Source organism: Zootoca vivipara, chromosome 5, assembly GCF_965207765.1.
Source record: "Zootoca vivipara chromosome 5, rZooViv2.hap1.1, whole genome shotgun sequence".
NCBI lineage: Eukaryota > Metazoa > Chordata > Lepidosauria > Squamata > Lacertidae > Zootoca > Zootoca vivipara.
Genome location: NC_142588.1, coordinates 76,802,512 through 76,826,943, shown reverse-complemented (window position 1 = coordinate 76,826,943; position 24,432 = coordinate 76,802,512). Strand labels below are relative to the sequence as shown.

Genomic DNA, 24,432 nt, shown 5'->3' with positions numbered 1-24,432 from the left:
AAATTAATTTTTTCTTACCTGCACGGACGATAGTCATTGTTTGGATGGAGGGCTTTTATCCATTTCCACAGTCACACAATCAATCAATCAATCAATCAATCAATCAGTAGCTTAACTGGGTTCCACATAGTCACAACAACAAATTAACCAAAAAAGCCTCAAAAACAAAATAGCAAAATAAATAGGAAAAATAAAGCGCCAAACTTAATCCATTCCGGAAGTCCGTTTGACTTCTGAAATGTTTGAAAACCAAGGCACAGCTTCTGATAGGTGCAGGGCCCCTGGAAACAATAGCCGACAACCGCCTCAGACATTCGGCTTCCGAAACTTACTTTGGGATTTTCGGCGTTTGGGAACCAAGGCATTTGAGAACTGTACATAGACTGCATAGACAAGAAAGACAAGAGGAAAGAGACATGCCATTCCAAAGCTGGGCTTGCTTTGGCAATTCAGACCTCTTGAATAAAATTATAAGAAATACCAGTCTGATAAAGGATTTTTATTTACAGTACATTTTTATAAAAAATAATTTCAATAATGTTAGTACAAAATCAATTTACAATATAGTACAGCTGTATCCATTCCAAACAAGAAAATTACAATTATCTGAATGCTATGTTGGTTTCCAGTATAAATAATATCTTGGACACGGCACTAGCTTTATTAAGGTGTACATACCAGTTGCAACAAAAAAGAAAACAAAATAGCAAATGTTACTTCAATACTCTTATATGGTACATCTGTAAAATTCACATTACTAATATAAAATCTACAAACGGGGATATCCGGAAGACAGGATATTAGCTCTGCAGAAAAAGAGCTCCAGCCATTTATTTACTTATGGAAAGTTACTGAGCCAAAATCTGTCCTTGGATTATCATGAATGACACCTGTTTGCTATGAGTGAGAACAGCTTCTGCACAAAGGACTGTTATTCCAATATAATTATTGAATATGTTCGCAAACTACTTTTGATTATGTTTTAACTTTTGCTTGTTGAAACAACATTTCATCCATACCTCAGGTTAGAGCTGCATGCTTACAGTACTAACACTTCATGAGAGCACATAGTATGGCTGCCATATGGAAGCCATTTTAAATTGTTCCTCGCGGCAGCTGTTTCTGTGCCCCTGAGAATGAGGTTCCATGTGGTGAGAAGGCGTCCCACTGACTTGGTAACTACTTGTTCTAGCAGCAGATAATGTCTGCTATCTTCTAACTGTCTCTCAGTGCTACTCATCTACTTACCCTCCCTCTGGCAGCAATTTTTCTTCTTCTTAGTCTCAGAACAACAGAGGAGAGCAGGAAAATTAGAGTGATGTAGTTGTAGCTGCTACAGTCACTTGCAGGCTTTTTGCCATGCTGAGCCTTATCCAAGGGTTCCTGTGTGGACTAGGCTGAAGTGGCACCTCGTGAATTTAGCATCCCCCCCATCCCCAATCACTGCTTGTCTATTGAGATTTAAAGCAACTTCCCTTTGGAAGCTCTTTTGTAAGACCAGTTCTTTAAACATTCACCCTTCCTAGATTTTTCTGCATTTGATGTCTTGACGTGGACTTTTGAAGGGCATCTGTTCAGGGCCCAAAAACATACTGAGCTCCTCCATGAGGCAGAATCTCTGTAACCCCCCACCCAACTAAGTTGCCACGAATGTTACAAGCCTCTTCTCCAGCTTGTCTTGTTATCTCTTTGCCACTGAGGACTCTGTCCCAAATATTAAAACCAGTTATTTTCCCAGAGAAAGCTAAAGATTCATCGAGACTGCCTCCATCACAGCAGCGATTCTTTTCTTGGCCGATCTTCAAAATCCCACCATCTGGAACGATGTGGTCCTCAGCAGTTTCTGTGGCGGCAGCCACCACCTTTCCATTTACCCACAGTGAAATGCTTCCATTAACTGTGCTCCAGATGCCACAGAGGTGAATCCACCGTCCAGAAGAGACGACCTGTTGGGCAATGACCTTGTTGTTGTCATTGCTTACAGCAAGAACAGCTGAATCATTGCTCAGATACAGCTGAATTTCATGGGGATTTATCTTTGTTCCATAGGAGAATACAATAGTTTTGTCTAGAATCTCCGTCACTTTAACCCATGTGCAGACAGTAAAGGAGTAGAGCATCATTGCGGAAGTTGGGTGAACACTCACGTATATCTTTTTGGAGCGCATTGGGAATAAAAGGGCCATGTCACAACCTGCAAAAATAACGGAATGAAGTTATCATCAACCAGTTAAGTTACAACCAAAGTAATTACAGTGGGACCTCGGTTTAAGAACAGCCCTGTTTACGAACTGTATGGTTTACAAACTCCACAAAACCGGAAGTAGTGTCACGGTTTGCGAACTTTACCTCGGTCTAAGAACGGAAGCCGAATGGTGGAAGGGCACTGGCGGCAGGAGGCCTCATTAGGGAAAGCGTGCCTTGGTTTAAGAACGGTTTCAATTTAAGAACGGACTTCTGGAACGGATTAAGTTCATAAACCGAGGTACCACTGTATATGAGTGCCATTCCTTAGGTAACCAAAATGGCACCATCCATACATGTCAATATCTACGACCTTGAATGACCCAGAATGCAACCCCAATCCAAACAGGAGTTGCTTGTATGAAGTTCTGTTTGTTGGTAAAAAAAAAAAAAGGGACATATATTCCACCACTGAATTTGGGTTTTTTTAAAAATGGATTTCCACCAAAATTCCAGTTCGAAAGTTTTCGTTTTCCAAAACAAAGGTTCTTCTCAAAACCCACAAGAGAAGGAAGCAAGATTTTAGGACAGACAGTGGAAGATGGAAAAGATTTATTGCAATTGTGGATTGTGTTCTTGACATTTTGATCTATTTTTAAACGAGTGTCCATAAAACCTTTATAGGATCAGCACATCATTAGATGTTTTGTTTAGGACACTTTTATTGTATGTGATTTCCTGTTTTGGATTACTTGTATTACACCAAATAAACAGTAGTATTACACAGAAAGAGTGTAATACCTCAAAAACCACATTGCACCTTGCAATGTTGAAAGTAGTCCTCAAGAACTGGATGTTATTTGATGGGATATAAGTGACCAAAGAACAAATTCAAAACGAAATGAGGGCTATTCTGGCCCCAACTATTATGGGACTCATGGTGGTCAATCATAGAAGTGCTCTAATAAATATGGGAGAAAAGATATCACAGGATTTTTTGTGGGGGACACACATATTATTGTCTAGGCTTTGTATGAGCAATGAATGTTTGTATGTCAAGCTCCTAGAGCTAAAATGCATCTCAAAATCTCAGCTGTAATAACCAGGCCAGTCACGTGCTTTTGGCTTTGAGTGTGTTAACAACCTTTTGACCACTGAGAAGTGGGGCATTAGGACATGATTCTGTGGGGACTCTTCTTTAAAGAGAGCAGAGCTGTGTGCAGAGACATGGCTTTTTAATTTGCAGGATTTCTGGCTTTATTATCAAGGGGTAACCAAAATTAAAACCAGCTTCATAAGACACCAGAAACAGTGTGATCAGAAAAACCCCTTAAGAGTCAACCTGGCAGGAATCCACAATACACAAGAAATCAAAACCAGTTGTTGAAAACTCTTTTAGAAAAGATTTCCAGAGGGATCTGTGGGGTATTTCAAAAATACACTCTTCTTGTTCTTAATCATATTACGACTTTCCTTCCTCCTCCTATCAAAACATATGGAACGAAATTCTGTCTGTAGTCAGTCTGTTGTGAATTAAGAGCAGGTCCTGTGAATTCAGCTGAGTTATTCTGGACTTCACACTGACTTCATCAGTTGGGAAAAAATGCAGAAAGGAATCCAGCCAAAGTTAAGAGTTTTTACGTCCCGTTAATTTCTATGGGCTTGAGGCCAGGACTGCACATTGCAGCTGACATGCGGCTGCTGTAGAAAACAGAAATCCCGAATCTTCCCCCTCCTTCTCCTTTCCCCTCTATAATGTCTAATAATGTGAAACATGTGTGACATCATTGCATTGTGAGTTCCCCCACCTCTCAAGCAGCAGCCAATGAAGTGGAGTGGGAGGAACCTTGCAAAGTGATGTTGCGTCATATATTTTGCGTTACCAAATGTTACAAAGGAGAAGGGAAGGGGAGATACAGGATCGCCCTTAAAAAAGCAGGCACGCCATCAGCCACGCCATTTAGTTGTGGCGTAACTTTCCCATTGAAGTCCACAAGCATGTGCTTACCTTTGGCTGGATCATACCTTTATGACTGTTACTCTTAAGTATAGTAAAAAATGAGTGGTTTCACTTTTATTTCACAGCTGCAAAGGTTTGCAAAAGAAATGTTAGTCTGACGCCTCCATCTTTAAGCAACTCAGAATGTTGATCAAGGGAAAAGGGAGCTGTTAATATCCATTTGTTAGCTCACCTGTTAAAATAATCAAAGGGCCGATAAGAATTTCTTAGAGGTCCTTAGGAATTGCTCTGTTCAAAGTAGAAACTGTTGCATGCAAAAATGCATTTTAACCACTATATTTTAATTTGGCCTTATATTTTGAAAATGAATGTGCACCAGTCTGTGCTACAGGGTACTTTCCCTGCACCCCCACCCCTCCACCAAAATGTGGTCTCTCTCTCTCTCTCTCTCTCTCTCTCTCTCTCTCTCTCTCTCTCTCTCTCTCTCTCTCTCTCTCTCCATCACTATATTTATATGCATCTTGTTCTTTAAAAAACAAACAAACACTTTTTCCTTATAGTTTGTTGTTTCTTGAATTTAAGAAGTTGACTGTAGTTCTTTGCAAACTTTCTCTTGAATGTGCAGGAGTCTTATTCTCATACTGCTGCTTTCTATCAATGAGTATAAAGGGAATATCTGTGCAGTGAGATTTTACCTATTTCGACTAATGAATGCACAACACATGGTATGGGTTTATTCAGCCATCTGTTTGCTTTTCGGTCCCACTGTAGTCAAATAAAACAAAAGAAACTTTTATGTTTCGGTTTCACAGGCAACTGATGCTTTGGAGGCCAGTGATTGGCACTGCCAACCAAAATCTACAGTTGGCATCATTTGCCTCACAGAGCTGCAGGCAACCTTGAACTGTGGTAAAGGCTGGTTCTGTGTGGCTAGTTCTGAATGCTGGAGCCATCCTTTCTTTTACTATTAACTTAGTATTATAAGTATCTTGATTTTCCCTTTAATGGAATATTTCCTCGATTACTTCAGGAATTGGTATTCATCTAGGTATTGCCTTAAAAATCCCCCTTGGGTTGTAAATTGGGGCAGAGAAGGCTAAGTTTGCAAACTATTTTATGTAAATGGCTATTCTATTCATCGTAACATGAGTCATGGCATGCATAATGGTGACTTCTGCCCAAGCACTTGAGTGGTGCTGGTATTTCAAAGAAAAGTTGCAGGGGGATTTTTGTGATGGATCGCTATGCAGTTGGGCTGCCCAGGGTGAAAGCTTTCCCGCCTTCCTGAGCCCCTGTGGAGAATCTGTTTATGCCCTGAAGCATGAGAATTGATGAATAGCCTGTTGACATAATCAGTGAGCTCACGGGGTCAAGGTTTGTTCATAAATAGCCTCTGAGGAATGCTGCAAAGGAGGCAGCAGGTAGGTTGATGGGAAGAGGAAGGAAAAGAAGGGACTGAAATGGAATGGAATAAGAGGGGTTTTCTTGTGGATTATTCTTGCAAACATGAGGGGAAGTCTGTAGCTGGGAGCCAGGAGTCAAGAAGACATTAAGGCCTTGGAAATGTGTAAGCTGTAAACCAGTACAGGAGTCTTTCTGTTGGTCAAATATAGGAAACGATGTTGCCTTTGGCACCATCCAGTACAGTATTATGCTAGCTATAGTCTCCTTGTTAGGCATCCTGTAAATGGGTTTTATGCCGTGTGTTCGTGTTCTTTGGCTGCCATATTGTACAATCTGGGCATCTGCTAAACACAGTCTGCTCCCACACAATATGCCTTCATCTCAGGCTTCACAATAATGCTTCCCCTTGTATAAACGAAGCATGGATTGGCGCTATTTAACAAGAGTTGCTTAAACACAGTTGTTTGGGGAACGGATGTGAAACTTATCAACTAACACCGCCAATAGAGTTTAACTTACCAAGTGGCAACAAGGGCTGTGTGGTCCTTTTTTGGGCTTCTTTCAGTTCAGCTTGGGTTTCCTGCAGTTCTTGCCACAGCGAATTCAGGATGGAACCGCCCCCACTTGCCTTGTCGCTGGATCGGCCTCTCTGCAAAAAGCCCCTCTGCTGCGCATCCACCTCAGCTCCCCTCTGCCAAGCGTGCTCAGTGTGGCCGAGCCTGCTGGACATGTTTTGGCTCAGCTGCAGAATCTCCTTGAGGATCTTCCCTTCCGCAGATACATGAGGCACCCCGGGAAAGTCCTCAGTTTGCCTGCTGTTTTTTGCCAGCATCTGGCCCACTTGGCTCACGATTTGGGAAGCAGCTTTCTCTGTCGAGGTGGTGCACGTACCAGCCAACTTCTGCACTAACTGGAGCATTTCCCCTCTCAGTGCTTGCAGCTCCACCTTAAGGATTTCATCGAGGGAGTGGAGCAGCATATTCTCTTTCATCTGGGAGTTCTCAAGCATGATGAAGAGTTTGTCCCATTCTGTGTGTTCTCGCTGGCAATCGCACGAAATACCTAGAGTAGAATAAACACAGTGGCTGTTAAATCTATCTTTCTGTGCAGTGGGTTCTTTTTTTCCTTAAGCAAAGGTGTCTTTTAAATAAGTCTTTTGGAGCACACTGTTTTCAGTGTGCTTCAAAGCTTCCCACTGCTTTCTTTCCCCGGAAGACAAGGGTATGACTTGTTCAAATAGTGCTGGTGGGGTTACAGAGGCATCTGCCTTCTTTTACCTATAAAGGTCTTGTAATCACCATACCTATTTTTTGTTTGTTAGCTGGCTGCAGCTTTTACAACAGTGAAAACATAAGAAACATGAACTCTGAATGTTCCTTCCTTCGATGGCTACAGAAACAGCTAGCTTGCAAGACTTAGACGAAATAGGCAAAAGAACTACTTACTTTCTTCCGTTGCAGGAATTACACTTTCAACTTCATTGTCAAAATTGAAGAAAAAGAGGTCATCGTACTCATCCTGGTTCTGACTAGATGAGGGAGACCAGAGAGCAAAAAACAGGATCACAAAGGAAAGCATTTCTTTGAATTAGGATTTCCCCAGCTGTTTCCTTGAAAGTCTCAGCGTGTTCCTGAATGAAAAGGTCTCTAATAAGAAACCGAGCAGAGATGATTCTAAGAGAGGGAGTTGCAGAAAGCCCTTAAATAATACTCTGAGAGTGCCTGAACCTGAATGAATGAGTAATGCTAGTGCTAGTGCTGTAATCGGAGTGCTTCTGGTTATTATTAATTTTTTTTTTTGGATGGGAGTTGTGGGGAGGAGAAGGGGGTGGGTGGGAGGTTGCACAATCCTGAACCTTAAAAGTTTGAAATGTGGCTGGATTACCTACCAGTGTAAAGGGAGGAATCATGTAAAGGGGGAAACTCCTATTATGAATTGCAAAGCTCCTTGGAGACTAGTTTTTCTTTAAAAATATTCTGAAGGGATGAAAAGCCAAGAAAACAAATAAATTGTGAATTTGCTGAAATGAAGAGAGACTGGAATTTCAAGCTATGGTTTGAAAACATTGTAGAGTACATTCAAAGTTACAACCCTTAAAAAAAGATTTTGCATAACTTTGAAGTTTCCCAAATTGAAGTATATTGGGGTTTTTTTAATGCAGTGATTTAAATAATAATAATAATAATAATAATAATAATAATAATTATTATTATTATTATAAGTGATAAATTGGGTTGGACTAAGACCCCTTTTTCTGAATGAAATTGCAGCTGCTCACTTGTATAAAAGATAATAATAATAATAATAATAATAATAATAATAATAATAATAATACTGTAATAATAACTTAAACCCCACCTATCTGACTGGGTTGTTCCAGCCATGAACACCAGTTGAACATATTCTGCATCCCCCCTAAGACTGGCAATCAGCTGTCCATCACAGGATCATGAAATCATAGAATTCTAGAGTTGGAAAGGATCCTGAGAACCATTCTAGTCCAACCCCCTGCAATGCAGGAATATGCTGCTATTCCATACGGGGATCAACTCTTCAACCTTGGTGTTATCAGCACCACGTTCTAACCGACTGAGTTATCCAGGCTCCCAAATCATGGGTAAATTGGGAACTAGGATGGGCTGCTGCTAACAAAGTGCCAGGCGCTGGATGTGTTCCTCTCCTCACCACCCTTGCCAGCAGCATTCTTTTTTGCATGCTGATCTTCCTTGAGAAGATTTGCTCAAGGAAGCCTTGACATCTACCCACTGGGGTGCCTTACTGGACCTAGACAGTAGCCTGCAGGTGGCTTTTGATTATAACCCTTATTTTGCTGACACTCACAACAACTCTGCAAGATGGATCACAGGGCTACCTAGTTTGCAGGTGGAATGCTTAGGCTCTAAGATGTCCCTTGTTCAAGGGCACCCTCAATCTATGTACTTGGTTAAGCTGGAATTTGAGGAACAGAAATTCAAAATGTATGATCAAAGTGAACATTCGATCCACTATGCTAGAACTATTCAAGGGTAAAAGGAGGAGTGCCTTCTCTAGAGATTGAAACTGTCTGTGACAGCTTCCAGTTTATACTTAGTCACCTGTATGATATATTTGTCCACTGAACTTTAAAAGAACCCATGTCCATTCTATGAGAATCAGGATATCCTTGCTAGAAAGCAGTGGCAGGCTTTGGGGCTCTCAAATTTCAGAAGTGCCCTGTGCAGCACTAGAATTTGGCACACACACCCAGCCTGATGAACTCCATTCTAGAGCATTGTTTTAGCTGCCCCTGCAGTGTGGCACCCACTGTGACCGGTTGCGCTAACCTAAAGCCACTTCTGCAGAAAGGTGCACAGTCTCAGATGTGGGGGCACTTATGGAAAGACTTAAGTGGGAATTAATGACCCATTGTCCTTAATGACTCATTCCGCTGAGGCTGGAGAACTAGATGTGAGAGGAGTTGTGTGGTTTACACACATGCAAAATACAGACCCAAGCCGCCACCCGCCCTCTCTCAGTAATGTTCAGTAAAATAAAATATGCAAAACAATGCTACTGTGCTGAAGATTTTCCTGTCCCTGCAGGCGCAGCCACCAATGAAAAAGTGGGGAGGGGTTGGAAGTTTGCAGTGTAGTGATGACAAGTTACGTGCTCAGTAGACATTACTGTACTGGAAGGCAGAGAGAGGATCAGAAGATATGAGGCTGCTGTTTTTGAGCCGTTGCATGACTTCTAGCCTGCATAGCTTTGGCTCAGCGTACATTATTACAGGCCCATGTAAATACTGCCATTCTCCAACTATGTAGAAAACTGTGCCATTTAGCTAACATATGAATTGGCCTCCAGATCTGCCAGTCAGGGTTTTCAAATGTGGAAATGTTCATTGATTCCCTCCTACTTTGTTCTTTATGAATTTGCTGTGGTTTCGGTGTATCTGTAAGCTGCATTGTGCAGTCTTTTGTGGAATAGGCAAATACAATTTTAAGAAGGATATTGATCAGCTGGATCACGTGCAGAGGAGGGCAACCCAGATGATCAAGGGTCTGGAAACCGAGCCTTATGAAGAACAGTTGAGGGAGTTGGGTATGTTTAGCCTGGAGGAGAGGAGACTGAGAGCAGATATGATAGCTACTTTCTCTTCAAGTGTCTAAAGGGCTGTCCCATGGAAGGTGGAGCAAGCTGGTTTTCTCCTACTCCAGAGGCTAGGACCTGAACCAATGGCTTCAAGTTACAATAAATGAGTTTCCAACTAAGGAAGAACTTTCTGAAAGCAAGAGCTGTTCGACAGTGGAACAGACTCCCATGAGAGGTGGTGGACTTTCCTTCCTTGGAGGTTTATAAGCAGAGGTTAGATGGCCAGCGGCGTAGGAAGCCGCTGCGTCACCCGGGGCGGCAAATTGCTGTGCACCCGGGGGCGGGACGTTGCTCGTAGTGCGCATGTACAGCGTCTCTACGTAACGATGCATGCGTCTCTACGTAACACCGCATGTTTGCTACGTAGCATGCCAAGCAAGGCTTTCTACTGGGAGGATGGAGGCTTGTGCTGCACATGTGCCCCCCTTGCGACTCCCACACAGAGCCTCCAACCTCCCAGTAGAAAGCCCGCTCGGCGCGGTGGGTGCGCCGCGCCAGGCTTTCTGCCATGAGCCTGGAGCTGGAGGCTCGGCTTTGGAGTCGTGGGGCGCACGCTACCCCTCTATGTAGTGTGCATGTGTGCTACCTAGAGGGGTAGCGCCCCCCCCCGCAACTCCAAAGCCGAGCCTCCAGCCTCCCGGTAGAAAGCCTCACTCGGTGCCGCAGGCGGGTGCCACCCTGGAGGGGGGTGCCACTCGGCGTGCCCCCCTGCGACTCCCAAGCCGAGCCTCCAGCCTCCCGGTAAAAAGCCTGCTTGGTGCAGCGCAGGGGGGCGCGCCATGGGGGGGCGTGCCGAGTGGAACCCGGGGTGCCCCGCCCCCATTGGCCCCCCTTGCTACACCCCTGTAGATGGCCATCAGTCATGTTTGCTTTTGTTGAGATTCCTGCATTGCAGGGGGTTGGACTGGATGACCCTCAGTTTCCCTTCCCACTCTACAATTCTACAATTCTATAATCATCATCACAGGATAGATGCTTCTTACTGAGTGGGAATGTTTTGTTCTCTAGCAAAAATACATGGGTTATAACCATTAGCTCTACTCAGAACGGACCCATTGAAATTAATGGACTTAAATTAGTGATGTCCCGTATTTTCAGTGGGCCTGCACCGATTAAAAATAACACTGGATATGAACCCATGAGTGCAATATATATGCCCCTTGTGTCACTTTTGAATTGTGTAAAGAGACGAGGAACATAATGCATAGTTCTGACAGAGATAGAAATCTAAAGTGAGAAGCTGCCTCAAAGTACCGTAGCCTACTCTCATTCACCTGTTAGCAGAGCCGTAGGATTAAAGGGTAGCTAGGTGCTCTCAAGCTGGAATTAAGATTGCCGGAAGAAATAAAAACCTCAGATATGCAGATGACACAACCTTGATGGCAGAAAGTGAGGAGGAATTAAAGAACCTTTTAATGAGGGTGAAAGAGGAGAGCGCAAAATATGGTCTGAAGCTCAACATCAAAAAAACCCAAGATCATGGCCACTGGTCCCATCACCTCCTGGCAAATAGAAGGGGAAGAAATGGAGGCAGTGAGAGATTTTACTTTCTTGGGCTCCTTGATCACTGCAGATGGTGACAGCAGTCCCGAAATTAAAAGATGCCTGCTTCTTGGGAGAAAAGCAATAACAAACCTAGACAGCATCTTAAAAACCTTGCCTACAAAGGTCCGCATAGTTAAAGCTATGGTTTTCCCAGTAGTGATGTATGGAAGTGAGAGCTGGACCATGAAGAAGGCTGATCGCCGAAGAATTGATGCTTTTGAATTATGGTGCTGGAGGAGACTCTTGAGAGTCCCATGGACTGCAAGAAGATCAAGCCTATCCATTCTTAAGGAAATCAGCCCTGAGTGCTCCCTGGAAGGACAGATCGTGAAGCTGAGGCTCCAATACTTTGGCCACCTCACGAGAAGAGAAGAATCCTTGGAAAAGACCCTGATGTTGGGAAAGATTGAGGGCACTAGGAGAAGGGGACGACAGAGGACGAGATGGTTGGACAGTGTTCTCGAAGCTACGAACATGAGTTTGACCAAACTGCGGGAGGCAGTGCAAGACAGGAGTGTCTGACGTGTTCTGGTCCATGGGGTCACGAAGAGTCGGACACGACTAAACGACTAAACAACAACAACAGGTGCTCTCAATCACAGGAAAGAGCCTCCGCGTTTACAGCATGGTCTCCTTTCAGACCTTCGCTTAGCACATGGAGATCGGAGAGCGGGATGCAGAACTGGGCCGTCGTGCACAGTGTTGGGCATGGAGCCATCAGCGCAACTCTTTAATTATCTGGCGTCCCTTCACATGGATAACATAATAAATAGGCTCCAAAAGACCTAGTAGTTCCCTGTAGGTGTCTAGCCATTTCTGTTGCAAAACTGAGTTCTTTCCAACTGTGGCCTCCTGCTTCCATAATTCACAAACATGATATGGGCGACTGCTTTGCCAGAACCTTTATCAATGTCAATCATCTATGCTGTGACTGATAAACATCTTGCCAGAATACATAGTAGTGGTAGTATGTCGGGTCAACAACAGGGCAAGATTGGGTCATCTGAAAGTACTTTGTACATAGCAGCATCAAGAGAAAGCTTCCAAAAGATGGGCTAGGGGAGCAAGAGATGCTTCCTTTTTATGTTCATAATTCATGTCAAACAATTTCCCCCCTGGAAGAATCCATTGGCCAGCTTTTCCCTCGCACCTTTTAATTCACAAGGACTCAACTGCATTCCAAGGTTTATATCTGAAGGCACCTCTGGATTTAAGAATGAACATCTGTTCACATGCTTTCTTTAAAAAAAGAAGAAGAAAGAAGCCAATTTGGAAATCCCAGGTTCATGCTTACTTCTTTTCTATTAGTAGTAAGTATGAAATATATCATTAGCTCCAAATCACTACGGAGGCTTAACAAACATGGGTGAGTAATGATAATGTCAGGCTTCTTATCCCAGAGAGCCCCTCTGGAATTATTCTGGTATTGTGAAGAAAAATTAGATACCTAATTTGGACAGTTAAAACAGGAGTGGACTAGTTCATGGAGGCCTGATAAGTTAAGGCATAGAGCTCTTTCATTAAAACACAAAACCCAGGAGGAGTGTTGGTTCTGCTGCCTCACCGGGAGCTTTCTTGATCGGAAGCATCCTTCATCTGGTCCAGTCACTGCGTTGGCAATAGTGACTGACTTGCTGTGAAGCGGGGGAAAGTTGTGTGATAGCCATCAGGCCTATGAGGAAATCCTTCCCGATCTGCTGCTGACTCAGACATTCCTAGACTTAAAAGACTGATGATGCTGTTCGTTTCCCCATAGGGGCATGGATCCAAAGTGGAAGAGGACAAGGGTGAGAAGTTACTCGTCACGCAGTGCAAGTTTCTTCAGAATGATGGAGTGTGCACACAGTTTTGTTTGTAACAGATGATTGATGTAGAGTGTACACGCAATATCTAAAGCAGGCATTTGAATCATAGTTGGGAACATAAGAAAAAGCCCTGTTGAACCACACCAAAGTCTGGTCCAGCACCCTGTTTCTCATGGTAGCCACCAGCTAGAGTTTTCCAGGAATCTGGCAAGCAAAGCATGAAGGCAATCTCCTCCCTCCGCTATTTGGCACCTGAGAACTGGCATTCATGGCTATCTTGGCTGTGAGCTCTGGGAGACCTGCTCCCTGCTTTGCTGGCCTTTCCCCTCGTGGCCATGGAGGGTGTGGCCCTGATTGACTCCAACTACACGAGCCAAGGCTGCTGAAGAGGCCAGAGACCATCTTTGCTTTCTATTAGTGGAGACCCAGGTCATCGAGCCTGAGCTTCCACAGCAACCCCCACCATGAATTCGCATTAGCAGGACTGGCAGCAACAGCAGCAAATACGTTCTATGCTTATGACAGTATATCTTGCTCATTAAGTTGTTTTAAATGTGCATTTCATATCTGGTATCCTTCAGTAACGCTCTCTTTTTAAATGTTTAAGATAATTTGTTTTGGTTAACTTTGCTGCATTAAATATGCATTCCGTAGCTGACCTTTGTGGTGTTTAATTTTGAAATCTTTAAGGTAATATTTTAATTTCCTGTTAATTGTGTTGGTTTGAATATGTACTTTATATTTTATTTTTCTTCATTGATGTTTCATTCTGGCTTGTTTTGTTTGATGCTTTAATGTAGGTTGTTAACCGCTTTGAGATTTTTCTTTTTAAAACATAAATAACCCAGGAAAGGAATGAAAACAAACGATGACGACAACAACAACTGCCTCTTAATGTGGAGGTACTACTTAGATATCCTTCTCGATGGGTTATATTTAATTCTAATCATCTGGCGAATGAGCTGGTTCAGGTTCCTAGGAACAGACACCATCTTAAAGAAACACATTATTGAGTTGCTGATCACCATTGACCCCAAAATGAACATAGGGTGTAATTCAACATCATGCTATTATGATTGCTCTGTCAGTGCAAGCATTTCTCATTGTCTGATGAAATGATCTTCTGCCACCTTCACCCACACCTTGATCTGGGGCTTCTCATGATCTCCAAGAGCTAATGTGGGAGAGAAGCTCCGTTGTGCTAGTGGGACTCAATATGCTGGCTCCTGGTGGTGCAACTGTTGAATCTGTCCCATAGAATCCATGTGCCTTTGCTAATAGGGCTAGAAAAAGGGTGGGAGGAGGGTACTCTACTAATGCACCCCCAACAGTGCAGGATTTCTGCTTCTGCAAATAGACTTTCCCCCTTCTCTTCCCCCTGCAGTGTGGTGTAGTGGTTAAGAGTGGTAGACTCGTAATCTGGGGAACCGGGTTCGAGACTCCACTCCTCCACATGCAACTGCTGGGTGACCTTGGGCTAGTCACACTTCTCTGAAGTCTCTCAGCCCCACTCACCTCACAGAGTGTTTGTTGTGGGGGAGGAAGGGAAAGGAGAATGTTAGCCGCTTTGAGACTCCTTCGGGTAGTGATAAAGCGGGATATCAAATCCAAACTCTTCTTCTGCATGTCTCCTTGCCCTCCCCAAATCTGCTCCAGAGGGTTGAGGGGAGCCCCTAGAATAGATTTAAGGTCTTCAGCATGGAGGGAGGAAGAGATGAGAAAATATTTTGTTATGCAAGCAGAAATCCTTGCATTAGTACTACATTGGTTGCCTTAGCACTACATTGAATTCTACCCTATCATTCCAAACTTATGCCAGCAACTTATGTCGCTGTGTTTCATGCACGAAAAGCTGCTTAAGATAAGAACAAGACAAATGATGAGGGACAAATCTGCCACTTGTGACTGCCTGCTGGGGTGCTGCTGTTGTTTAAACTTATTTTTAGGAAGGCGCTGCAGCTCGCCATTACCAGTGGCAAGCTTGAAGAACACAACATTCCCCTATCGAGACATTGTGGTTTAGTACAGTGGTACCTCAGGTTACAAACGCTTCAAGTTACAGACTCCACTAACCCAGAAATAGTACCTCAGGTTAAGAACTTTGCTTCAGGACGAGAACAGAAATCATGCGGTGACCTCAGGTTAAGAACAGTTTCAGGTTGAGAACAGACATCCGGAACGAATTAAGTTCTTAACCAGAGGTAGCACTGTATCTGTTTAATGAGAAATTGAAGTGCCTGCCATGGGTCCCAGGCACAGAGGCTCATGGTGCAAGAAGTCCCGTTCAGTTCAGTGAGGCTTACACCCAAATAAGTGGGTACTGTACAGGATTGCAGCCTCAGTGGAGCAGGGATGACATGCAAAACCCAAAGCAGGCTACTTCAACTGTTCCCAGTGTGTTCCAGACCATATTCCAGAAGAAACAGCTGATGGAGAAGACATGCTATCAGCATTTGACATTAACATCTGAGCAATGCAAGACATTAAAAAAAGCACCTTAGGCATCTCTTGCAATAGCACCTTAGTTGAAAAGGTTTTCAACTAATAGCATTATGACTGAGGCAGGCACAAACATTTCATTGAAGGTAGCCAAGGAGGGATAGCCAGGATTTGATTTGAAGATTTTTCCATTTAAATTCTGTACATTTTACATGTGTACTTTCCCTGAAATAGAAATTTATGTATTCTTCTCACTGCATTTCCGCCTCAAATACACATTTACCCCTTAAAACACACATTTTGGTGTGTGTGTGTTTTTTTTTTTTTTGAACCAAAACTGCTTTGCAAACTTTGGGAAAGTGTGCCGTCCAGCCGATAGCTGCATTTCAAGATGCATGTAAGTTTGGGAGCAGTGAATTAGGTCAGTTTGTTTTAAAATGCAAACCAAATTAATTTCTCCTTCATCCATAAAGCTAACTCTGACTTGGTCCTGCCTTACAGTATAGACTTTTAAGTCAGTTGTGATTTAATTGTTGGAGATGTCAAAGCATACATATGGCATTTCAGATGCTGGTAGTTACAGGGTGAGAGACTGTCCTAACAGCTGATGTTTCTACTAAACAGTCTGAAACTCTGCTATCATGCAACTGATGAGTGACCTGGTTGTCTTCCACGTTAAGAGAGTGAGCAAATTTAAATGAAAGAAAGCATAGGAGATCGGCATACACACATTTTTTTTTGCTGGAAAGTGAATCCATAGGGGCTTTCAGTATGTTTAGAAGATTTAGAGAGTGAAACCATGTAATATAGTGATAGGCAGATGTTTCCCATATGCTGTCAGCATGGAACTTCAATCACTCCAGGCCCAGCTTGTACAATGTTTCATGTTATAGATTTCTCTGTGAAGCCTGGCTTCAAATTAAATTGTGCACGCACATCTTCAAACACACTCTTCAAAACTGTGTGTGAGAATTTTTATTTTTATTTTTTTTGTCCTGGTTGTTCTCTTTCATTTTCCATGCTTGAGCAACTCCCTAGTCCCCAGAAATTGCATCCTAACTGGTTGTATTTCAGTTTACCTTTTTGCTAATTTTATACATTTAAAAACCAAATATTGTTTCCAGACCTCCTTTTAATTTGGTTTTCTTAAAAAAAAATCCAACAAATGGGGAGGGGGTAGCTAAAATCCATTGGTTTGTCTTCCTTTTCATGCTTGTTTAGCAGTAACCTTTGCAGTGGTTTAGTGCTCAATTAAATATCGATTTATTTATTTATTGAAAATCTAAGCAGCTTGCTTTATGCACAAGGCCATGTTGCCTCACTTAGCCGCATTCCACATTAGATAATGTTTTGATTTCTTGATGCAATGTGTATTTTCCTTTTGTTGTGCCATATGTTTCGACACAAGCACCAGTTTTCACAAATCTCCTCCCTAGAAATCATGGGTAATAAAATGCCGATTCCATTATTACTTTATCTCTTCGCTTTGAGAGATGTTGTGAAGGGAGGGACTTGCTGGCAAGGCAGACCATGCTGGCTCTCTCTTATTCATCCATTCTCGTTTTCTCGATAGGGAACGCAATGTTGCTACGCGTATTACCCTGCTTGTATGAAAAGCAATCACAGCCAATTAACAGCCACCTGAAGGATCTGGTATCGCTGATGTCTCATCTGGAGCAGCCTGAACAGCAGCACCTTTTACGGCTTTTGCTTATAGTTGCAAAGAAAAAACAACCAGAGGTAACACTTATTAATTCATATTTTTCCAGCTTAATGTATGCGACCGTTCATTCAAGGGAGTCTGTAATTTACCGTATTTTCCCATGTATAAGACTAGTTTCCCCCCCTAAAAAACAATGTCAAAAATTAGGGGGCATCTTATACACGGATACATCTGCCCCATTTTCTTCAATCTGAGTCTTATACATGGGGGGGGGGGCGTTTTATAGATGGGAAAATATGGTAAATACTTTTTCAGCGCAATCAGGTTTCCCATGTTATTAGGCCCTCCTGCAGAGAAGTAGGCACAAAGATTCTGTTTGCCCGTCCAATGTATTTCCTTTCAAGTAGTGCCCCTTGAACCCTAAACTTTCATTTAGAGCTTGCTGAGTTCACAAACAGTTTAGAGATTAGGCACAAAGAGGGGGAAGCAGGAAAATGTACTCTCTCTGGCAGAATTGCAGCTCTTTGCACACACCGTGTGACTATGCCCTCCCATCCTGAGTGCTGGAATTTTGTACGCTGGCGTAAGCCCTCCCTCTCTCCAGGACTTCACTCCAGTGTGGTAAACACTAGGTGATGCTGCCTTTACTCAGCCTGTTTGCTGCTTATAATTATCTGTCCAATTATAACACTTATTTTGCGCACCTGAGACTATGCACACAAACATAAACAGGTGGCCTTAGAATGGGGTTCATGAACTTACAGCCCTGCAGATGTTGCTGGACTTCAGTTCCTGCCATCCCTGACCACTGAGCATGCTGGCTGGGACTGATGGGAGTCGGGGTCCCACAACATCTGGAGCACCACTGGCCTCCCAGCCCTGCCTTAGAAGGGTATAAATCATGGGATGGGTAGGCAAACTAAGGCCCGGGGGTCGGATCCGGCCCAATTGCCTTCTAAATCTGGCCCGCGGACGGTCCGGGAATCAGCGTGTTTTTACATGAGTAGAATGTGTGCTTTTATTTAAAATGCGTCTCTGGGTTATTTGTGGGGCATAGGAATTTGTTCATTTTCATCCCAAAAATATAGTCTGGCCCACCCACAAGGTCTGAGGGACAGTGGACTGGTCCCCTGCTGAAAATGTTTGCTGACCCCTGGTATAAATGGATCCTTGCCCTGGCCATAAAGCCCTTTCTTGCTTTGAAGCTGCATAAACACTAGAAAAATTGAAGTAGTAAGAGCTCTTTTCTGCTTTATTAATCTGAGGAAGGTGTGTGTGTGTATGTATACGACATATTTATTTATTTATTTATGCAGAAGTTTAACTAAATTTAGACGCATTTGCATAACCTCAACCACATATATTTACATATGTTTACGACAATACTAATTGCGTCTTTGTAATGACCCTCTGCAGCATCCTGCACTGAGTTGGAGGTAGACTGTATAATTCTGCAAAAATAAAGGCTTTCCATTCATTTAGTTCTTGCAAGTTGACGAATTGCAGCAAGTATGAATTTGCAGAAGAGAGTTGGGTAAAAGTTCAGTGAATTCCACCAAATAACTGTCACTGGTTTCCAAAATGTTATTGGCATGATGAGTGACGTCATCACAATCAATGTTGATGGAGAATTGAGCCAATTAGGCCCTTCAGTGGATCAGAAGAGATTTAATGGGATGTGCATAAAAGTATCAAAATGATCAAGATTGACTTTGTTGCCTTCCAATTTGAGGAGAAAAGGGACATAGGGATGCCTGTCATAATCAAGCCATCTTCTGATTAAAGCTTCTTAATACTTTAAGAAGTCCTTACTCAGTTATTGCAGCTCAATCTGCAAAGATAAAGGTGTTTTTAAAAGGCTTCAGTAGTTTTTAGAACCAGGTTACAGTGAAAATTTGCCTGAATTTGAAGAAGCAAAATAAACACAGTGGAAACATTGAATGTTTCAGATATGGTTCACAAGGATGTTTATGAGATATAGGGCATTATAACAAGCTTCAAGGATACCTAGTTTGCAGAGTATAAATTCCAGCAGTCTTTGTAAAAAAAACAAAAAAACTGCAACAGCCAAGAATTTAATATCCACCTTTCAGTACGTACAATGGAACCTTCTCAAAATATATAGTTGCAGAGGAAATATAACTCCTCCTATAAAAGAAACTTTCTAGCCTGATGAGGCCCATTTTAGCCTTTGTTTGGAGCCTAGGTCATGTGATAACTTTTCAACATAATCTCCATTCTCTTGTTAATGTCTGTTTGCAACACTACAGGGACTCTTTGGGATCTGCTCTGTAAAAATGTCATCTGACATTTCAAAAAAACTAAACAAAAATCCACCACCAAGCAATTTAAAATTTGAAGCAGCTGTATGGTATATATAGCATATAAGAAGCTGGACTTGGACAAGGGAGGTCTAGATTCATTCAGAAGCTAATAGGAACTTTAGGCACCTTACCATATTTTAGCCCAGCCTACTTCACAGGGCCGTTGTGAGGATGGAATCAAACAGATACCACTAAGTTTCAGGATCTAGCAGCAAAGGTCTTTTAAGAAAAAAGGAAGATGTCTGGACCTTTGATTTTGCAGAACTCTTACATACAAAACCACGTTAATACATTGCCAGAATAGTTCCATCAAGGCATTTCAAGTTTCCATACTTTAATTACATTTCTTGGGCCATCAGATGAACAGTGCTGCCCTTTTATTGCAAATATAGCCTGGTTTCCACTATCATTCTTGGCTTCAAATAATACAGTTTATTAAGCCAGGCGCAAGTATCCGGAGTGGGAACTCTCCTCCTCCTCCTCTCTCCATCATACACTTCTTTTCCTGATTGGTTAATGAGCAGTCCAGAGCAGTACATAACAGAGACCTCTATCTTATTACAAGCCATGTTCTTTGTGTTGAACCCAGAGTGCAACAGGAGGAAGGGAGAAGGCAGGGAAGTTTGATTGGTGCTGATGTTTGTTCCCAGCTTCATATGCTATGATTTATGAAGCCTCAAATGATTGTCCAAGCCATGCCAATGTGCCCTGTTTTGAAAGTTGATACAGTGGTACCGTGTTTCTCCTAAAATAAGACACGTCTTATATTTATTTTTCTTGCAAAAAAAACACACCACGGCTTATTTTCAGGGGATGTCTTTTTTTTTTTTATTAAGCTCTGTCGGGGCTCGGCACAGCGCGCCGCTGGCTTTGCCGGCTCCCGCTCTGTTGGGGCTTGGCAGGGCGCGCACGCTACTGCTTTTGCCGGCTCCCGCTCAGTTCAGTCGGCAGGGCTCGGCAGTTCAGGGGTCCGCAGTTCAGGGGTCGGCAGGGCGCGCGCGCCGCTGGCTTTGCCGGCTCCCGCTCTGTCGGGGCTTGGCAGGGCGCGCGCGCAACTGCTTTTGCCGGCTCCCACTCAGTTCAGTCGGCAGGGCTCGGCAGTTCAGGGGTCCGCAGGGCGCGCGCGCCGCTGGCTTTGCCGGCTCCTGCTCTGTTGGGGCTTGGCAGGGCGCGCGCGCTACTGCTTTTGCCGGCTGCCGCTCAGTTCAGTCGGCAGGGCTCGGCAGTTCAGGGCTCGGCAGGGCGCGCGCGCTGCTGCCTTTGCCGGCTCCCGCTGGGTCAGGGCTCAGAAAAGCGCGCGCTGCTGCCCTTGCTGGTCCCGCTGGGTCAGGGCTTGGCGCGGTGCGAGCTGCGGATCGCGCAGGGTCCTGCTGGGTTGAGGCTCTGCGTGGCGCGTGCTGCAGCTTCTCCCGGCTCCCGGTCCGTCTGCGCTCCATGTGGCGCACGTTGCGCATCCGCTTCCTGACAGGAAAGGCATCTCCCTTTTCCTGTTCCTTACGGAAGCGCCATCCAGACCTGCTTCATCACGGTAGGGTACCGGTACCCCAACACGTCTTATTTTGGGGGGATGTCTTATATTTTTTGCCGTTAAAAAATCATGCCATGTCTTATTTTTTAGGCCCGTCTTATTTTGGGAGAAACACGGTATGATGCTTATTTCTCATGTTCTTAGTCCTTGCCGTTGCGAATCTGTGTCCTTGCCGTTGTGAATCATTCTTAGCCCTTGCCGTTGTGAATCTGTGTCCTTTCATTGCTGCATATGGACTGACACTGATTTAAGCCAGCTCAGAGTCATTCTTTGCTCTAGGCATCAGACCTAGGTTTTTAAGGATTCCTTGGGGACCATGGGATTTTCTGTAATTCCTTCATTTACTGTGTCTTTGGATAATTCCAACTTCTTTTAAATCAATAAAACTTCATACTAGTCTAAGGGGAGAAACTTGAGAATTTTCTGTGTTTTTCTTCTTCCTTTAAACACACAAAAGGATTTCCTTAATTATGAAATGCTACATCTATAAATGTATAACCTCAGGCAGCAGCCTACCCTTATACCTTGTGCCGAGCTGAACTTGCATTGACTTCTTGGAGAATTCTATATAAAGAGAATAATACGCAGGACATTTTTTGCAAAATTAACATTTCTATTTCCTTCGGCCTCTTTCTTTTAGGTGCTCAAAGAATGTATCCCTACTCTCACTGGTCACCTAACAGATCCCCATCATAATGACCTCATCCTAAATATACTGATAGAAATATCGGACTATGAACCAGAAGTATTGACCAATTTGCTTCCAATACTGAAGGAGATTGGGGAGAGTTTCCCAAGTCTGATTGGACAAACTGCAAAGATCTATGGAGCGGTTGGGCATGTTGATGAGGTATGGAAACTGTTATGTGCCAGGAATACATTTTCATAAACTTATTACCTTTAGTGTTACTGGCCAGCAGTCAGAACTTAAGGGTAAATCTATCACCAGCTACCAGGAGAATATGGGAACTGAGAGCAAAGGCAAACTGAGTAGTATCTACTTTGAACATATTTTAAGGAATAGTCCTCTGGCCTTCATAACAATGGGCTGGGGATAGTTTGATGGGATCTATTTAATAAAGCCTCTCTGAAGGAACACAGTGTTCAGAGATGTTAGGAGACCCCTATTCCCCTCCCAGAACTACAATTCTCAGAGTACATTTAACAACCAGTTCTTCTTCCCAGGGAGCTCTGGGAATCGTAGCACTTCAAGGGGAATAGGTAAAGGAACCCCTGACCATTAGGTCCAGTCATGACCAACTCTGGGGTTGTGCCGCTCATCTCACTTTATTGGCTGAGGGAGCCAGCGTACAGCTTCCAGGTTATGTGGCCAGCATGACAAAGCCGCTTCTGGCAAACCGGAGCAGCACATGGAAACGCCGTTTACCTTCCCGGTACCTATTTGTCTACTTGCACTTTGACGTGCTTTCGAACTGCTAGGTTGGCAGGAGCTGGGACCGAGCAACGGGAGCTCACCCCGCCGTAGGGATTCGAACCGCCGACCTTCCAATCAGCAAGCCCTAGGCTCTGTGGTTTAAGCCACAGCGCCACCCGCGTCAAGGGGAATACGGGTCTCCTAAAAAGCCCTTAAACAGCAAACCTTTAACGTGGCATAATAGTGCTTTAATTGTATGGTTTAAATGTGGCCCAACACTATTTCCTAAAACGGGAAATATGTTTTCCCCACCCACATTTATAACCTAGAGATTAAATTGCTATTGTATGTTTTCATTCCACATCAGTATATGAGAAGTACACCGTTGTTGTGGATAAGAAATCATATTATGAGGGTCGTCTCCCCCCCCTTTACAGTCTGTCTCAGAGCAGATTACATTAGTTTACCTCCTGCCCTCTGACAGCAAAATGCTGTGTTGCACATTCATGTGTTGTTCTCTCGAGCATTCTAATCAAGGCACTTCAGGAAGCAGTTCTGACCTGGGGCTGACCTGCACCAAGGGAAGTCTAGAATGCTTATTGCCATACTGTGCTTTTCCTTGCACGGGTCATGTCTGAGCCACAAACAATGTTTTATGTAACACGCTCGGGGGATCTATATGGTGAATGTGTGCATCTATCCTCTAACCACATGTCGCGTCTGACTCTATAAAAATACCTTCCGTTCCTACGATTTAGCTGTTAGACCATTTAATCTGCTCCAGCCTACTCTGTCTTCCACTTAAGACAGCTGACTGTTGAAAGCATGGTCTCTGGATATTCAAAATAAAACCCCTCTGTTGATACTGTATAGTGTTTGATAGCTGATGGCACTTTTTCAGTGGACTTGTGTGACGGATAAAAACTCCAAGCCCACTTGTATTTTTGGGTGTATATCCAACCTATCTGTGTAGGGACTATTGGAAACAGAGGAAACAGTTCTACAGGTGCAAGGGCAAGCTGGGTCTCGCGAAAGACATCTACAAGGGTCTTGGCTCGGGTTCTGCAGGCTTCTGACCAGGCTCAGCATCATGGCCCAACCTCTCACCCAGTGGTAGTTCAGCCCCAGACTCAGAAGAATCTACAAAGGTGTATTACTGGTATATCAATTAATATAAAAGGCCGCTGAATAATCTATCCATATTATTGGGCTTGGGGAAGGGGAATATTTCCAATACCAGTAACTGCTGTTTAAATGCTTAAGGAACTACTGTAGTACTATTCACTTACAGCAAAATAAGACATGTGGGTAGTCTGGCCAGGAAAAGTACAAGTGTGGTATAGTATGTTAATTTCTGAATAAACTGTTATTAATGCATTGTATGTTAGAAGTACACCCTAAGCCTGAGCCCTTGAGAAGGGAAAGAATGAACTGCATGCTAAATACTTTGTAGTATTTATACCAGAAATCTTCATTGTACTTTAGAAGGAAGAACTGTCCTTTGGTGAGTTGCACAGGGTCTTGCGGGTAAATGGAAGTTTTAAATAAATAATATTCTGGTATTAACTTTCTGAAATTACGAAGGTTTTCTCATGACATGTGGTCTTATTTGCTCTGAAGATGTTACACCTATCACATAGATGTTATGCTACACCATGCTTTTATCACATGGATGTTATGCTACACCATGCTTTTTTATGATTCCTGTGGCTATTCCTGTGCTATTACAGTGCATTCCTAACAATGTCCACTCAGGAGTAAGTCCAACCGAATTCAGTGGGACAGTGCAGTTAAAGAGTCTGTTGAGCTGAAAACGGCATACTGCTGCTGTCAGGGAGACTCCCTACAGGGAGCCTTCCCCCCCCCCCACCTGACCAGCACTTCGCCCAGCGACAGCACGAGCAGCAAGTCAGGAGGAGGGAATGAGGAATGGAGCGGAATGGAGAGAGGGCTCAGTGAGAGGTCTGAGCCCTGGCAACGCTATGGGGAACAGAGCTTGCAGGAGGGGCTCAGAGATGCGTCAGAGCCCTGGCACTGCTCTGGTCGAGGGTCAGCGAGAAGTCGGAGCCCAGGT

General features: G+C 43.6%; 2 protein-coding genes across 6 annotated transcripts in view; one reads left to right on the top strand and one right to left on the bottom strand.

Moving 5' to 3' along the window:
* Window positions 1–24,432, top strand: part of VEPH1 (ventricular zone expressed PH domain containing 1) — a 137,414-nt gene that overhangs the window by 21,612 nt on the left and 91,370 nt on the right. For all 5 annotated transcript variants that reach the window (XM_035133536.3, XM_088669119.1, XM_060274451.2 and 2 more), the window contains exons 5-6: window positions 17,042–17,208; window positions 21,624–21,833. In XM_035133536.3, coding sequence (XP_034989427.3) covers window positions 17,042–17,208; window positions 21,624–21,833 — 377 coding nt within the window. The remainder of the gene's footprint in view (window positions 1–17,041; window positions 17,209–21,623; window positions 21,834–24,432) is intronic.
* PTX3 (pentraxin 3) lies at window positions 485–7,306 on the bottom strand. The gene is made up of 3 exons (XM_035133541.3): window positions 6,994–7,306; window positions 6,068–6,610; window positions 485–2,194 (listed from the first exon to the last, which is right to left on the bottom strand). The coding sequence occupies exons 1-3, from the start codon at window positions 7,124–7,126 to the stop codon at window positions 1,575–1,577; spliced, it is 1,296 nt and encodes a 431-aa protein (XP_034989432.3). The 5' UTR covers window positions 7,127–7,306; the 3' UTR covers window positions 485–1,574.

Bases quoted from the DNA above. Each gene is read 5' to 3' on its own strand.
- PTX3 (XM_035133541.3), bottom strand. From the start codon at position 7,126: ATGCTTTCCTTTGTGATCCTGTTTTTTGCTCTCTGGTCTCCCTCATCT. The intron at 6,611-6,993 runs GTAAGTAGTTCT...ATTCTACTCTAG, and splicing joins AATTCCTGCAACGGAAGAAA to GTATTTCGTGCGATTGCCAG. The intron at 2,195-6,067 runs GTAAGTTAAACT...TTATTTTTGCAG, and splicing joins ACAGCCCTTGTTGCCACTTG to GTTGTGACATGGCCCTTTTA.